Genomic DNA, 16,408 nt, shown 5'->3' on the forward strand with positions numbered 1-16,408 from the left:
GTGCTGGAATTTAGACTTGTAATGTCAAAGATAACGAAAACTAGAACACATTATTTTCATTCAAAATCGTTCTAAAATTTGAAATTGATTTTCTTTTTCGAAATAGATTTCTCTTAAATCTGAACATCAATGAATGTCATGCAATCAAACTAGCATTTAAAGGGTTAACATCAACTTTTCTTTTCTTTCTTTCTTTCTTATCTTTGTGTATCAGTTCACTTCGTGGTTCGTACATTAAATTTCATTGTTACTCTTTAACAGAAAAAAAAACAGAACTGCACGAAGAGAATGTAAATAAGGACGGGAATTACAAGAAGCATTCCATGTTTTTGCTGGTCCATTCATCTGTAAACTGCCTCTGACTATCTTGGCTCTCATTTGCTGGAATACAGTACAGGAATGGTCGAAATATCTGGAAAATGCAGCTATTGATGGGTTTGATGTTATTTGAAAAAAATAAAAGAAAAAAATAAAGGGTTAACATCTTGAAATTCAGTGAAGGTGTAGTAGTTTAGTGAAGCACTGAAGTTGTCTCATAATAATAATAAACCAATTAAAAAACATCTTGTAAAGTTTTTTTTTTTTTTAAGTGAAAACTTTTATAATGACTCGTGAATTTAGTATTAAATCTGAAAAGATTTCAAGAGAGAGACACAAACTTACAGAATGATGGACACTTAAAGAAAAACATTGACCCGAATGACAAAAGTGTCCGAAAAGATGCCTGAGTGTTAAATATACAGAACGGTTCAGGGGTGTGTGTTCACACTTGTGGGAATAAAGCAAACCTATGAGTGATTGTTGTGCGTGAACAGCCTGTATGTACAAGTGTGAGCGAACGGCTTGAACTTTGTCTCTCTCTTTATTAAAAACTTTACTCCCAACAAGGAAACTGCAGTAGGAGAGTGAACGCCACCCAAATTTCCCCCTCCACATAATGTTAAACTTTCACCAATCCTGCTTTTTGTTAAAGGCCACTTCATGATGCCAAGTGCAAACTCACGTCCACCGGGACTCTCAATTTCTGCTTTGGTTAACCAGATATGGGCGCCAAGCATCCTCATTCCGCATTATTGATTAGCCAAAAATTAAACAGCCCACAGTTACTCCCTGACATGTTGGCTTTCTCACTGTTTGCCACTCAGCTAAACATTAAACACATGGCATCATGGCTCAGCCCTGCATCATTCCGCACCCCCCCCACAAAGCTCGGGGAAAATCATTAACCAACAGTGAAAGAGAGGGCTTTGCAATATCAAACTTGTAGTGTTGATTTTTAATTTAAGGAAATGTTGATGAAGTGGAAAAAAAAAGGCATAAAACACAGAATCCTGATGTTAATCTTCTCATATCCTGCTGCATTAACCAGGAGTGTCAAACAGGGGCCACATGCAGCCCAGTTTCATGTTGAGTAGGCTGGACTGGTAAAACAGTGCTAAAATTTAAACCAAATTTAAAATGAATTCAAACTGAAAGTTTATCCTTGTTGCAGTGCAGAGTGTACTTGATGAAAATGTCTATATTTCTGCAAATCTCAATAGAAAACCAATTCTAATGAAACCAAATGTGCAAAATGTAGTGAAATCTCCCAAAAAAAAAAAAACATTTTTTGTCGTATCATGCTGCTTTGCACCCCTGATGAAATCTAATGACACCGACAATGACATGGCAGCGTCTTACTGTCTCACTTGATCTTTAGTTTCTGAGTCAGCGTCACACTTGTTAAATGGGGCTCATATCATCCAGGAAGCGGTGCACTGTGGCCACATGCAGCCTAATTTCACCTCGTGTGGGTCGGACCAGAGAAACTGTGCCACAATAACCTGGAAATTTAAACGTTTGTCTTGGTGCAGCGTAACCTAATAGTTACTACTGAAAATGATGGCAATCTCAGCATAAAACCAAAGTTTAATGATGTGGAATACAGTGAAATGTAAAAAAAAAAAAAAAGAGGAAAAAACATAATGCAAAGGAGAAAAAAATGTATCAACATTGTCTTTAGCATTTTTACAGTTTGCTTGTAGGTTTAGTGGGCCGGATTGGAGCCTCTGGCGGGCTGGTTTTGGCCTACAGGCCTTATGTTTGACACCCCTGGCATCGAGGTTAGAGGAGAGATCAGTATCACTGTTACCACTGTAAACTCCTAATATACTATAACATAGGATGGATTTAAACCAGAAAAATAATTTCCCAGCACCATTAATAAAGCAGGCCTTCTTACACATGAGCAGTCCTGCAGGGTAAAGCACTGGAAACCAGCTGGAAGCGGGTTTAGTGAACTTTCCAGGGTTTGCATCAGAGGTGTCAAACATAAGGCCAGAGGGTCAAAATCGGGTCCGCCAAAGATGAAACTGGACTGCATGTGGCCCTCAAACTACTAGTTTACGGTTGACGGGGCACAGAGAACAATCTGTTGCTCTCGGTTAGGAGCTCACCGGGACCTGATCTGATATCAAAGCATTGAGTCCAGGATTGTATAACCAGCAGAAAACAATAAATCACCAATCAAGGAACCTCAGAAGAAAAGCCCGGACGCACTGAGAGTCTTCAGCCTCAGAGACGAACCAACTGCTGCATCAAACCTCCATTTCAGATGAACCACATTATTGTGTCATCGCCGGTGGCTTTTTGCACTTTAACAGGCGGAAGAGCCGCTATGAGGAAGTGTATCTGTGAGAGACGACACTTCTGCTGTGGGGCGTCAGAGGATCGACGCTCTGAGAGGAAGTGGCCACAAACCATTGTTTGACACTTTTTTTTTCCTTTACTGTTTAGTAATTTAATGAAACATATTACCTTCTCACCAGATGGATTTTTAAATGAATACTGGATTCTTCTTTTACTCATGACAGTTAAGCGCACTGCTCCTCTTTAAGTGTGTGTTTAAGCTGCAGGTGGGAAATGCAGGAGTGTTTAAAATGACTGTATTGAGAGTGAACTGAACAAAGATCAAGCCCGGTGGTGTGTGACAGTCAAATAGAGCCTAAATTTGAGCGCAAGACCAACACCCACTTTACTGGAAATGCTTCAGCGACATGTAAATTTATCGTCATGTATTTTCCACACAGCTGTACTCTTATCGATCTGAAAGCCTTTTATTTTTAACGCATCAAGCCAAGAATTGTGGCGTCATGTGTTTCATGCATCACATCCATCAGACTGCTACTGTTCAAGCCACTCTCTGTTGAGAACTAAATCCATTTCTTCAGGTGCGCTGAGGAGCTTTCAGTGTTGGTTTTTTAAAATGCAGTGTTCTTAAATGAACAAACTTTCCTATAACGCTGTTTTTCATGCATTTAATCAACTGAAATCAACATGTTAATGTCCAAACTCGAATGTTGCAGTGGGTCCTCATCCAATATGGCGGAACACTCCAGGATCCAGTGTGGAAGAGCACCTAAAAAATTACTATTGCACTTTTTTTTTTTTTTTTTTACAAAATCTACATTCATATTTTAACATTGCCTATATTAAAAATGTGTATATTATCATTGTAACTGTTGTATAGTGTTAAATTTGGGTTTTCAATATGCTGTGATATGTCATGTGCTGTGGGCCTCTTGGCCAGGTCAACCGTATGAAACAGATCATGATCTCAATGGGTTTTTTTCTTCCTGGTTAAGGAAAGTTACATTCTAGAACAGAGTTGGGTGTTGCATGGTGGTTACAGGACTTTCCAATACCCCTCCCTGACTGTGCGTTTCGGTTAAGCATTGACTTCCAGTGGACCAAAGATGGAAATCAGAAAGAAGAGCGTCAGTCATAAAAACTAACCAGGTTGATGATTAACTCTGCAAAAACTTGCATAGACTAGTAAGTTAGACAAAAAAAAAAAAAAAAAAATCACTACATTAGGAATCACAACTAGTCAGAATTAGTACGACCTTTGACACTCTAGCAGAGGCTGTCATAAAACAAACAGAATCACAAACAGGATCTTTAAAATGGGAAATGGATTCACTGATATGGTGCTTTCCATGTAAATGACTGAAAACATTTTACAATAATAGTCTCACACACTTAAATACAATGCAAGGTGCTCAATCCGTCTATTCGGAGCACTCGCCCACACCTGCAACCTTACTTGATCTCAAACCCAGATTATGAATCACGGTGAGTCACGGTTCACGTTTAGTTTCTTGTGCACTTTTTGAGAATCTAAGGCTCCATTTACACAACGTTTCAAATGAAAACACCATTTTTGCACTTTCATTTCAGAAAAGTTTTAAGTTAACACAGTTTTGAAAACGATGGAAACGGAAGAAACATCTTTTATTTCATGTGCAAACCACACTGTTTTTCAAAAATGGTCTAATATCCTAGATAAAAAAAGCTAAAACAGCTGGGATTGCTTCAAATGGATGATGACGATCTCCTGGACTTTGTGCTTCTGGTCACTCGGACTTTAGTTTTTCGTGAAGATGAGAGTCTGTTCTGCCTACAGCTGTCTGGAGTCCACAGAGGTCTCTCAGTGGAAAATGGTTTAAATGAGGAAATTAAAGCTTTGAAGAAGGACTCATATAGGCGAGGGGCCGAAGGCAGGACGCACCCTGGACAGGTCACCAGCTCATCACAGGACAGACACAGAGAGACAGGCCACCACACACACTCACATTCACACCTGGAGGACATTTAAGATCAGCAACGGCACACAGAAAGGCCCCGGCGGGCATTTGAACCTATGACCTTCTCACTGTGAGACGAGAGCGCAAACATTCATGGAAATAAGTTTGTACTGTGTGTTTTCAGCCTGCTGGTGACGGTGGCATCAAGGCTGCTGCTTTCTAAAGCCTTTTGATTGGTTATTTTCAATCCGACCACTGGGAGTCACCAAAATCTTCAAATCCTGACAAAGTGCAGCTCTATCACATACACTGCATTTGGTTTCAAGAGAAATTGTCTTTAATTTAGTTCAGAATCACAATCAGAAACACTTTATTTTGCAGGTACCAGAAAACAAAAACATTTTTACAGGACTAGGATTTTTTTTGTACATGTCCAAAAACACAAAGTGAACAAAAAAAACTTTTAAAACGTACAACACTGAAAGAGGCAGTTACATGTATTTTACATATGTGCACAAATAAGGTAGATAAGTTGTAGGTTATGATCAAGCTAAAGAGAAGTGGAAATACTTTAATTAAAGGTTAAATTGGATAACTATACCAAATGAATACATTTGGCTCTTTGAGTCTCAGCTTTGAAACAAAAAACTCATTTTCATGTGATGAGGATGAGAGACACCAGGAACAGCCCAGTGGCGTTTTGTGGTGAGTATTTATAGTGATCTCTATTTTAAAGCTACTTACTGTTGGAAATGTGTGTCAGATTTAGTGCTTGGGTAAATAAATCTCATAAAGACGAGTGAAAGAGTTTCCTATTTGTGTTGTAAGAGAATCTGAGTGAAAACAGCCTCACAAGAATACGGTAAACAACGCATCCTCGCACTGTGACATCTCTTGTTTTTGTACAAACAGTCATGTTGAACTGGGCCCTGGGGAGGTGACTGCTCTGAGCCGCAACTCCCAAAAACTAGTATTTCCCTTGGCCTTCCTCCGAAGAATCACTTATTTTCTCCTGGTTGAATAAACAAAACTTCGTCCCAAGCCATTATGCTCTGGCGCTGATTCAGAGAGTAGAAATAACTCACAGCTCAAAGTGTCTGATGGGAAATGCTGCCCTCCGAACACTGCAGCTCATATAATGGCCTTCATTTTTCTTATGGAGGCGACACGGCTCCGCCCAGGCTCGTACTGGGCCTTAGAAGGTTCATTTAACAAGTCCGGTGTAGAATTTTCATGTACTTCTGTAAAACAGGAGCAACGCCGCTGCTGCTTGTGTTTGACCTTCACAGACTGACCTTCACACGAGGAATTATATTTAATGCTCGCTGGGAAACGTACTCAGCCAACGACCCCGTTGCCCCGTTACACTATCTGCGGCCTTTGACTGTCTGCAGGAGGGGGAGGAAATGGCTGTACTGAATGCTACATAAACATTACATCAGTCCTTAAGGCAGCCTTGCCTCTCTCTGACTCCTTCTGATTCCCAACAGTCCGCCTCCCGATAACGCCGCACTTCCTTCCTGCGTAATAACACAATCGAGAAAATCACCTTTAAGGCTGTTTGCTCAGGGATCAGGCGTTTAGCATTACCTTGTCATAATCTGATAACGGGGAACAAAAGAATATGGCAGAAAAAAAACCCCACAACGCTTGATTTCCACCGCTTGAATTACGCAAAGTAATGAAAACATGTGACTGATGTCGCTCCGGTGCCCTTGTTGACTCGCTGAGTGGAGAAAGTGGATTCCTACACCGCTGTAAATTCTGCAAAATGGTGTTATCTGATCAAGCCAAAACGCGTGTGCGTGTGTGTGCGTATTCGTGTGTGTTGAGGACAAATATCAAAGTTTCACCAGTAGGAAGTAAGACAACGTTCACCCTCGGCCCTTCTCTTTCAAGAATCTTTAATTTACACTTTTTTTGTTTAACTATTCCTTCTACTTTATTGATACTTTTTAACCATTTTCACAATTACTGTCATTATATTGTTATTTTTTCACTATGACTGCTACTTTACAGAGGCTTTTTAATGCGAAGCAACATCTTGCAGACTCCACAGAGGAAGGCTCAGTTGGGATTTGAACCTGTGACTTTCTCATTAACCACTGCTCCACACGTGTTTGTATTATCGCAAATCATATTATCACAATGCTCAATAATCCATTGTGCTCTCACATGAAAAAAAGAAACCGATCTTATGATATAAAGTTCGTAAGAGGAAGTCGTGAGCGTTTGTTGTCTGGGCTGAAGCCGTCGCTGCGGAGCGCGCCGGGGTTAAGGATCTTGTTCAGGAAGCCACAGTGGCGACCTGCGGGTGAAGATATTTGAACCCCGGTCTCACGCTCACACATTATTCCAATCTCATAAATCTAACATATCAGAAGAAGGTTAAAGTCTTTAGCGGTTTAAGTTGACCAGAAATGCTCAATAGGTCTTCTTTGATGACCTGATTACTAAAAATCTAGACATTAATCAACAATCAATCATTCTGATGGAGGTTTAGGTGAGTTTACTCTTCCCTTTTTTTTTATTTTCCCAATAAAAAAGCTCCTTGTTTTCTATTTAAAGTTCATTACCTCAGAGGTTTCACACGAGCGGCGTACTCATTGTTTCTGTTCTAACACAGCTTCCTGGCCCTTCCGGAGCCCACCCTGAGAGCACGTCTGGACGGCACGAAGGGCGTCTGAGCTGGACTTCATACCTCCAGTTCATTAAGGCCAACAACGGAAGACAAGAGCCACACGACACCGGCTCATAAATCCGCCCCTGTGTTCATTTAGAGTCGCCTCGGAGCTCTGCTGACATCAAACATCACTCCACAGGTTGTAATCGTCCTTCCTCTGTAGCTGTAATGTGCCCTGCCTTCTGTTTAGGCCAGTTTGGTTATGTCGGCTTGTTTTTTATGATCGAGAAACAGGTTTTTGCAAGTTATTCTTTGAAATCCGAAATTCTGATAATAATGAAGGGTTTATGTTCAACACATTTTATGCTCCAGGTAAAATTTCAGCCAAACTTACAGGACAATGTTCTCAGTTTTCATTGCTTTTTACATTGTTTTCAGTGATTCTGCCGTTCCCATGGAAACAGATATTGTGTTGTCGTGTAAATGTGGTCTGATTAGATTCAAGGTCAGGATATTTTTTATTGTCATTCCTCAAGCGATTGGCTTTCATTAACTGCCGTGCAAAGGAAGAAAATGTCATAAATAAAGATAAAATATAGAGCCACTGAAAATAAAGTACCATGCAAAAAAAAAAAAAAGATTTAAAACATATTTAGCAACTGTAGAAATTAGCAGTTAAATAATAGTGATTTATAATTAAAGTCGTAAACTAAACATTTCAGTGACGCTATGACTTTTTACAGTTATGCATTGGTTGATTACTATTATGAAATCAACAGCACTAAATACAGTGTTTCCAGTTTACCAGCTGCATATCTCAGATGTTTTACGCTGTGTTCTCGATGACTGTTAAAAACTTCATCCTGCAGTTTTACGCCGATGACTGATGACTTTATGCCAACTGATGAAACATCAGCTGAAATGAACGAGTGCTGCCTGCTTGACCGCGTCACCGCAAAGTGAGACAGTCAAAAGTAACTCAAGTTTACTTCTGGTTTAGTTTTTACAAGTAACTATTCATTAGATTTTGTAACTGATAAGATAACAGGAAGTGACTGAGAAGATATATCTGGCATACTTTTTTTTGTCACTTTTGCAACAAAGCCCAAGCCACCACTTCCACTTTTTATTATCGTACCAACAATATAAATGGACTTTACCTGTCTATTTCTGATCATCACGACACATTGCAACATCATGAAAATGAGAAAAAGAAAATCAAATTACACTGTATTTCCCCACAGATTAAATAAACAAAGGGTCCTAATTGTCATAGCAGAGGTCAGAATAAAAATGGCACAATGCTCTTTGGGAGAGATTCAGCACACACACCCTTCCGTGTAATACTATAGGAACATGATTCACACAATGGCAAAGGTTCGGTCTATAAATATCCACTGCCCCCGAAAATTCCCCCTGACTCATGGCGGTTTTAGCTGTGAGTGTTTGTCTCCAGGTATCAGCTTCCCACACCAGAGTCCTGCCGCTGCTATCAGGGGCCGCATCACACCAGGGCCTATGGAAATGAGTGGCGTGGTATTTACTGTCCCCGTGCTGCGCTGCAGATACACATCTGAATGCAGCCGTCTGAGTTTCCTCATCACGCCGCTGGACTGCAGCAGGAGGAAGCTCTATGTGAATTCATACGAACTCACACCCCATGGATTCCGGACAGAGAGAAGTGTGTAAACCATTACTCTGAATCCCAAACTGATGCTTGAACACCTCGCATCGAACCAACCAGCAGAAAGATGCACTCAAGTAAAGACTATTGACAAGACCATTGAAGTCTTTCTGAAGCAATCTGGCCATCAGTCTGGAGAGACGCTATGAGCGACTGGAAGACCTGCGAAACCAGTGAAAAATAATCATTTGTTGTCTCCAATTCAACCTCGTATGACCACCACTTTCTTTTTTCCCCGGAGGCCACTGATTAAATGATAGCTGTCAGCTGACAATGCAGCCTTTCAGGCTGCGAGAGGAGCCGGCGTCTCATTTACATGGACCAGGGAACTGGAATTCTTTGTGGCTCATCATGAACATGCAGAGCTGCCAGGCGCGGCTCCGGTCAAAAGGCAGCATGTTTGGAGATGCTGATTCAGAACTGGACGGTCCTGGAGCAGTCGCAGGGGACCGGGAGTGGGTGGAGGGTGCAGACGTCAACAAAGGAACGCTTCATTTTGTGACTTTTCGGACTTTAGCTGCAGAGACACTACGAGGCTTGTGCTTTCTAATTTGGAGACAGCAAGAAGAATACATTTCGAGAGAGAAATTTATCAGACGTCATGAAGCCGTCACTCTTCAAACGTCACTGGTGTTGACAGGGCAAAGTATTCAAAGCGAATCTAAACAAAATGATAGAGCTCGATCACAATGGATCAGTTCTTTAAAAGGCGCTTTCCTGTGTAGTGGAAACGTCATCCCCCTCACATTTCCACAAGATGAGAGGAGGATGGAGAGAGAAACAGACACGGTGGATGGAAGCAGAGAGAGAAGCTCTATTCAGTGATAAACTCATGCAAAGTGTTGTACCGGTACTTTCGCGGATCACTGATGGGTAAACATCAGGTGGAAGGCTCGCACGCACTTTCTCTGGACTCCACAGGCCCGGCCTGCCGTCAAAGTTATTAGAAGGATGTGCTAAAAATTCTGCAACCTCCCAAAAATGAGCTAATATTCAGTAAGAACAGAAAATGTTAATGCACGTTTTTTAAGAGAGAAGAAGAAAATTGAGCTACATTGACAGAAAAAAAAGAAAAAGCACTGTATATTTCGTACATCCTCACTTTTGTGGATGTTGTTCTTTGTTTTGTGGTCCGACACAGAAAGATGGCGTATGAGCCAGAGGCAGGTTACACTCACTGGAAGACCAATTTGAGTCGTTAAAGGTTAAAGGTCAGGACTAATCTCTGATTTCATCAAAACACCACACGAACCAGAAAAACCCGAATGCCGCATCTCTAAGACAGGGGTGTCAAACATAAGGTCTGTGGGCCAAAACCGGCTCGCAAGAGGCTCCAATCCGGCCGGCCAAACCACAAAGCAAACCGCAAAAAATTTCAAAGAAAACAGATTTTTTTTTTCCGACACATATTTCATAAGAGCATCGGATACCTAAGAACCGAGATGAGATATCGGTGACGTTGCCATGAAAGACAGCTAACTAGCATGAGCATCAAGGCAATGCTATCAGGGAGAATTCAGAAAAAACATGCATAATTCAACAAAATGCGATTAGAGATGCGGGGTTTCTTTATGGACATTCCACTGTATTTTGGTCAATAATACCAGCTTTATGGTGAGATTGTTGGAATTTTCAGTCATATATGTTTGGTTTTGTGAATATATAGATATTCTAACTACATATATTCTGCACCACAACAAAAAGAAACGTCAAAGCTTAAATGTATGGTTATTGTGGCATTTATTAAATTAACTGAATTTTAAACTCAGATAAAACATGAATCCATGTATTCAATAAACATTAAAAGCTAAACGCAATATTCGCACATTATCTATGATTTTCTCACCATTTTCATTTTCCAACATCAGAAAACCAAAATGCTGGCCACACCTCCGATCTGAACTCATCTGAGACCACAGCCAGAACTTTACCATCATCTGCGCTGATCTTTTTTTTTTTTTTAACCAAAACTTTATTCAAAATAGTCACAAGTGCCTCTCTCCACTCTGAGGTGTAAAGATACGCACAAAAACAGAAAAACACACTAAAATGCGTGTGCAGTTGCCTCTGCTGGGAGTTGTATAACTTCTTGTCAGTCGGTGAAATCTGTCTATTGAAAGCAGCTGTGCTGGCATCACATTTGCATGTGTACCGTGTGGCCTGTGTTCCACTTGTGTACTGTTCATAGAAGACGACAGTAACGGGCCATTGCACCTTTACTTCCTCATTATATAAATATACTAATCTCCCCACACGGCTAAAGAAGGTTTAACCATAAAACAACCGATGACTGTATTTACGGCCTAAAAAAGGAAAAGGGAATTTTCCGTTTTACATTTCAAAGCGTTTTTATTTTCTTTCCTGTGAAAAGCATTTCACAAGAGCAGGTTGGAAACAGGATGTCAGAGGATGCTGAAGTTCTAGAGAATCAATTAAACTGAACTACCTCTTTCTAAAAAAAAAAAAAAAAAAAGAAGCCATGCATGGCTGCCAGGTAGAGAAGTTGCTTGAGTTACAGCCAGCGATGTGAAAGTCACACGTTGCCACATTAATATGCTTCAGCAACATCACGATGAAAACGGATGCCACCATTCTGCTAATGAGGCGGTGTGGACGTCGGTTTCAGTTAATGTCTCTATTACGATCAGAGGTCTGATCTGAGTGAGACGTGTGACCGTCCAGGAGAGACTGAAGGCTCCGGAGCCACCAGGCCATCAACTGTTGCATTCTGCATGTTTTTTACATACTTATCCTGACAGCATAGCTCGCATTGACGTAACGAGCTTCTCATCTCAGCATCACTTTTAGCTCAGCTCAGTCTCGGTGTTGTGTTGGTCAGTTTTGGCCCGCGGGCCTCATGTTTGACACTCCTGTATTAGCTCAAACACAGTGCAGTGGTAAATATATTCATTAAATCAGTGTGAGTCTGTCCTCGGCGTGGAGACTTCTGTGGAGGTGCAGGAGTGACAGGGACACTGAGTTGCACTTCATTCCATTCCTGACCCCTTTGTGTTGGCCACACACATCCTCACATACCATTCTCAACCTCTCTCACCCTGCCCCTCTCTCTCTCTCTCTCTCTCTCTCCCACCAGATAGACTGGTGGGACAAGTACAGGTGCGTCCAAGGCTGCTGGACGCCACCAGCTACCAGTTATGTAAGAGTTTGTCCACAGGAATGCATTTTTGAACACATTCGTAAGGGAGGTTAATCGGTTGTGTAATCCTGAATAAATGATTTACCAATAAAATCATTTGGAATAATTTCCTCATTAACCTCATTAACTTTAGTTCACAATAACATACAATATAGTTTAATAGTCTGAAGTGATGAATTCACCTATCCTCATGTCACTTTAACTTTGTTAATCCAGCTCTTTAGTTATTTCATAAATGTGTTCCAGAGAGGCATAATCAACTTTTGAACATACCTGTCTTGTTTCTTGTGCAGCACTTTGTAACACTGGAGTATAACTTCTTAAAAAATATATTTTTGTAAATATCATATATAATCAGGCTATGAAGTGTCTTTTCAGTGCTTTTGTTTTGCTCTAGCATTGCACCAATAATTTCCACATAAGTCAGTGAATGACTTATGTTTTCATTGAATTTCAGTTTTAGACAATCTTGTTTTCCCTTCTATAGTCATATCAAAGATGAAATTCTACCTATTCTATTTGACTGTGGCAGTGTATTTCATACGAGTTGTATATTCTATCTATCTGTCCATTGAACTGAATGCCTCCACTCATCACATTTCAATAATTCACTGTTTCACCACTAAAACTGAAAGTCGGCGCATTAATTACCTGCTGACCTGAATTTAACGCGAATTAACGCTCACAAAGGGCCACTGTCCACTGACAGCAGGGCACATGTGAAACAGCCTTCACTTCACGTTAGCGCTGAAGTTTTCTGATGAGTTTCAGCTGGACGGTCCGGGCGCGCACACGCGCTCACTAACGGGACGCGTACCTGCGCAACAGGTGCAGCCGAAACTCTCCAGACTGAAGCGAAGCCGCCTGTTGAGGCTCCGCGTGACCTTACGACAGAAAGACGAACACGTTGCGGTTTTCTGGTGAGGATGGAGTGAGTGAAGCCTTCCTACCCTGAGCAGAGCGCAGAGCAGCAGCAGCAGCGTCCACAGACCGACGCACGAGCGCGGCGTCATGATGCCCGCGCGCTTCGGAGGAAAGAAGACAAGAGTCTCTTCTACACTCTCATCTCCAACTGGTGTCTGTCCTTCTGAACTGAAAAAGAAAACAAACTGAGGGATGTTTCTTCTCGCCGTCGACAGCTCGTCTGTCTCTACATCTGGACAATTAAAAGGTGAGAAAGTCGAACTAGTTTCCTTGAGCGGGGGCGGAGCGTCACTCTGGGAAGTTTGAAAAAGTCTCCAGTGACACTGCTCTCCTCCTCTTCTCTCCTCTCCTCCTCTCTCCAGTCCCTCTGCTCTCACACGCTTTCTGTAAACTTCGAGGAAGGGCCAGTCTTCCTCCTTTTCCTCGAAGAAATGAAAACTCATCCTGCATTCTTGCCATAACTTGGCCGAGCAGCGTGAAGGAATGTGGGGTCTCTCGTCAGACACCATATTAAGACCTGTCTACACCACAATGTTTTTTTTTTCTACGTTTCTCGTTTCAGAAAAAAATTGCGTTTACATGGGAACGTTTTGAAAATGATGTAGTTAACACGTTCGGCCACTGGTAGGTGCTGTTGTGTTTTTTGTCCACTGCACAGGGAACAGTGGGCGTAGACAGATAGCTGCACGAACGGAAGATGAAGTTAATAACCTTTAAGTTTAAACTTTAAAGCTTGTCTTCATTGTGGCACAGGGTGTACGTGATGAGAATGTCTATTTTTTTACAAAAGCCAAACAAAGCTGTGTGTGTGCGGGTGTGTGTGTGTGTGTGTTTCCACCCTGAGTATCTCTTGAGCCGGGAACACTGTAGGCCATGCCTACCTTTGCCACTCCTCCCGGGTTGATTTTTGGCTGTGTCCTGAACGCCACTAGCTCATCCTGATCACTCTCTCCATCATCTTCTCCACATATCCAGTAGAAGTACCGCAGTACCACGACTCATACGCTGTTTGAGTGTGAGCTGCCTGAACAGCTCTGGTTGTGTTTATTAGTTCTCATCTTCTTCTCTTGCGATCATCCACACATCTCTTATCCAAAGAGTTCGCACTACCAGACACTAAATTCTCTGTTTACAAGTCTGAAATATGGCTGAACGCTTGGCTTCCACAGGCCAGTTGTCTCTGTTCCGCTAACTTTTCTAATGCCTCCTGCTTTAAAACCCTAAAGGTCAGAAGGATCACGAGGCCCTGAAATCCTAAATGTCCCTCTTGACTCCTTGACCCGTGTGGGGTGCACTCTGCCTTTGTTTGAGCGTCAGTTGGGATCGACTTCGGCATACCACCGCCCAGAAACGGATTTATCGATGGAGAAGGTGACTGGAACGTCAATGGGCCGCACCTCGTCTCCATCCCTACAGTATGAGGAAAGAAAAAGTACCATGATAGCACAAAGTCCTCACTTGACATGTATTTATAGAATATTTTATCAGCGTGGTCACAGAGTGTTGCACAGGAAGCAGAAGCCGGGCGGCTCTGTGCATGGCTGGTTTTAAAGTTACAGGCCATGAAGCCACTCAAGACTACATGTTCAACTAAACAAAAAACTGCAGTGAAGATGAAGTCTTCATTCTTGGTAATTTAGCCTGAAAACATGTAGGGAAAGTGTGCCCCACTTTCTCCCTTTTCACCTGTTTCCTTTCCTCACAGAAGTCTTATTCACCCTGATAGTTTTCACCTTTAATACAACGGCAATGTTCATATTAATTTGAGTGAATTAAGTAAAAAAATGTATAATTTGCAGTTATACAGCAATATTACAGCAGTATTTTGAAAATGATGCCTGGTTTACACAGAAATGCTGAAAGTGATGTCGTTTTCACGTTGAGCCTCTAGTGGGTGCTGCTGGTTCCTGTGTCACTTTGCAAACGAACTGTGTTAAAGACACACTCCTGGTCAATGTGACTGTAGCGTGAACCGTTGTAAACATTGTTCCATACAGTTCTGAAATTAGGATTTCATGATAAGTTGGTGTTTTTGAACGTCGCTGTGTTGGACAAGATAAAAGGTGTTACAACATCACCCTCCCTCACACAGAGTTCCTCTTTTTTATGCCACATGAAAATAACACCAAATTTTTTTCACTTTTGTCACACATTTTAAAAATTGTGATAGATATCAATACTTTAGAGGATCAGGACGAGTTATCTAATTGTCTATTCCTCTGGTGCCTCCGTGCAAAATTAACACCTCTTCATGCTGGTGTTGTGTTGGTGAAGACACGCTGCGTTGAGTGGGTGATTTTCTGACCTTTAAATAGTACGCTGGATGCCGGAGCTGCCGCCGCTTTGTGACAGACAGCTTCATAGCGGCCGTTAAAGGAGGCCCGCTGACGACGGCTAATGGAGATAAAGATGATATGAACTGGTCACCATGACCCGCCATTCCCAGCGAAACGTTGCATAATCCCCTGGGGAACCGTCGCGGCTATATTTCTCATTTTTCATCTCTCTGCTTTTGCTGAATTACACACATGTAACTGCGTCTGTCTGATGTTTGACCTCCTGTCTGCGAGGCAGGAATCAAGTATGCTAATGCGTTCGATGACACTGATAAAGTGCAAAGCGGAGCGACTTGGAAGGAATGTTATGTTATCTGCGTGGAGCCATAAACATGCACACATTCATTAAAGGACAGACCTAAACATCCCAGTCTCAGTGGACTGAAGTTACAGCGCTGCTGAAGTCATGTACGCAGAAACTGCACAGCAACAGGCCTGGAAGTAAGAAATTGCAAATACTCAGATTACTGTAGGACTCTAGGGTATTTGCACTTCCAGGAGTATGCAATCATTTCGTGCAATAATTTGTATCTTTACTGCTTTTAAATATGATGTTGATTATGCCAAAGATTTTAATGAATCCTAGTATGTACACTGATCTGCCAAAACATCATAACCTCTGAAAGATGAAGTGAACAACAGGACCTCATGACACCATCTGTCAGCAACGACAGCAGCAAGTAGACAACAGCAGACACAGATGAGCGTAATGGCAATGCATTTCATTTGCGTATGGATTAGACTTCATGGCTTTTAATAAGTACTCGTATCAGTGCTCAGTATCTGCTAGTAGCTAAAAAGGTGAGTAGAAAAGTACTGGTTATTTTTTTTATATATAAATAACTCCTGTTAGTGGCAGAGGAAAAAGATGGATAAGCATGAAGATTTCAATGAGTTTAACAAGAGAGAGCTTTTTCAAAAAAAAGTTATATTTTCCTTCATTTCCATGGAGATGGAGACCAAGAATTCAGGTCGTTTTCAGAAACTTCCAGTGGCTCCGAGTGTCGTCGCTGTGTAAACAGACGCCCACAACACAACTGAAGTTTTGTGTTTTCACTTGAAAACGTGGTGTGAACAGGTCCTGGAAAGTCGTGGCAAGGAGGTGCACTAGTGGCCTGA

At 41.7% G+C, this 16,408-nt stretch overlaps 1 protein-coding gene across 11 annotated transcripts in view; it reads right to left on the reverse strand.

Annotated features, from left to right (window-relative positions):
• Nucleotides 1-13,245, reverse strand: part of LOC115391352 (receptor-type tyrosine-protein phosphatase eta) — a 37,651-nt gene extending 24,406 nt beyond the window's left edge. For 4 of the 11 annotated variants that reach the window (XM_030095553.1, XM_030095554.1, XM_030095555.1 and 1 more), the window contains exon 1: nt 12,980-13,244. In XM_030095553.1, coding sequence (XP_029951413.1) covers nt 12,980-13,042 — 63 coding nt within the window. In that variant the 5' untranslated portion in view covers nt 13,043-13,244. Of the gene's footprint in view, nt 1-12,979 lie in introns of all 11 variants that reach the window. The other 7 variants (XM_030095551.1, XM_030095550.1, XM_030095558.1 and 4 more) reach the window with 5 other exon arrangements.
• Between the last annotated feature and the right edge of the window lie 3,163 nt (nt 13,246-16,408).

This window comes from Salarias fasciatus, chromosome 7 (assembly GCF_902148845.1).
Source record: "Salarias fasciatus chromosome 7, fSalaFa1.1, whole genome shotgun sequence".
In the NCBI taxonomy this organism is placed as follows: Eukaryota; Metazoa; Chordata; class Actinopteri; order Blenniiformes; family Blenniidae; genus Salarias; species Salarias fasciatus.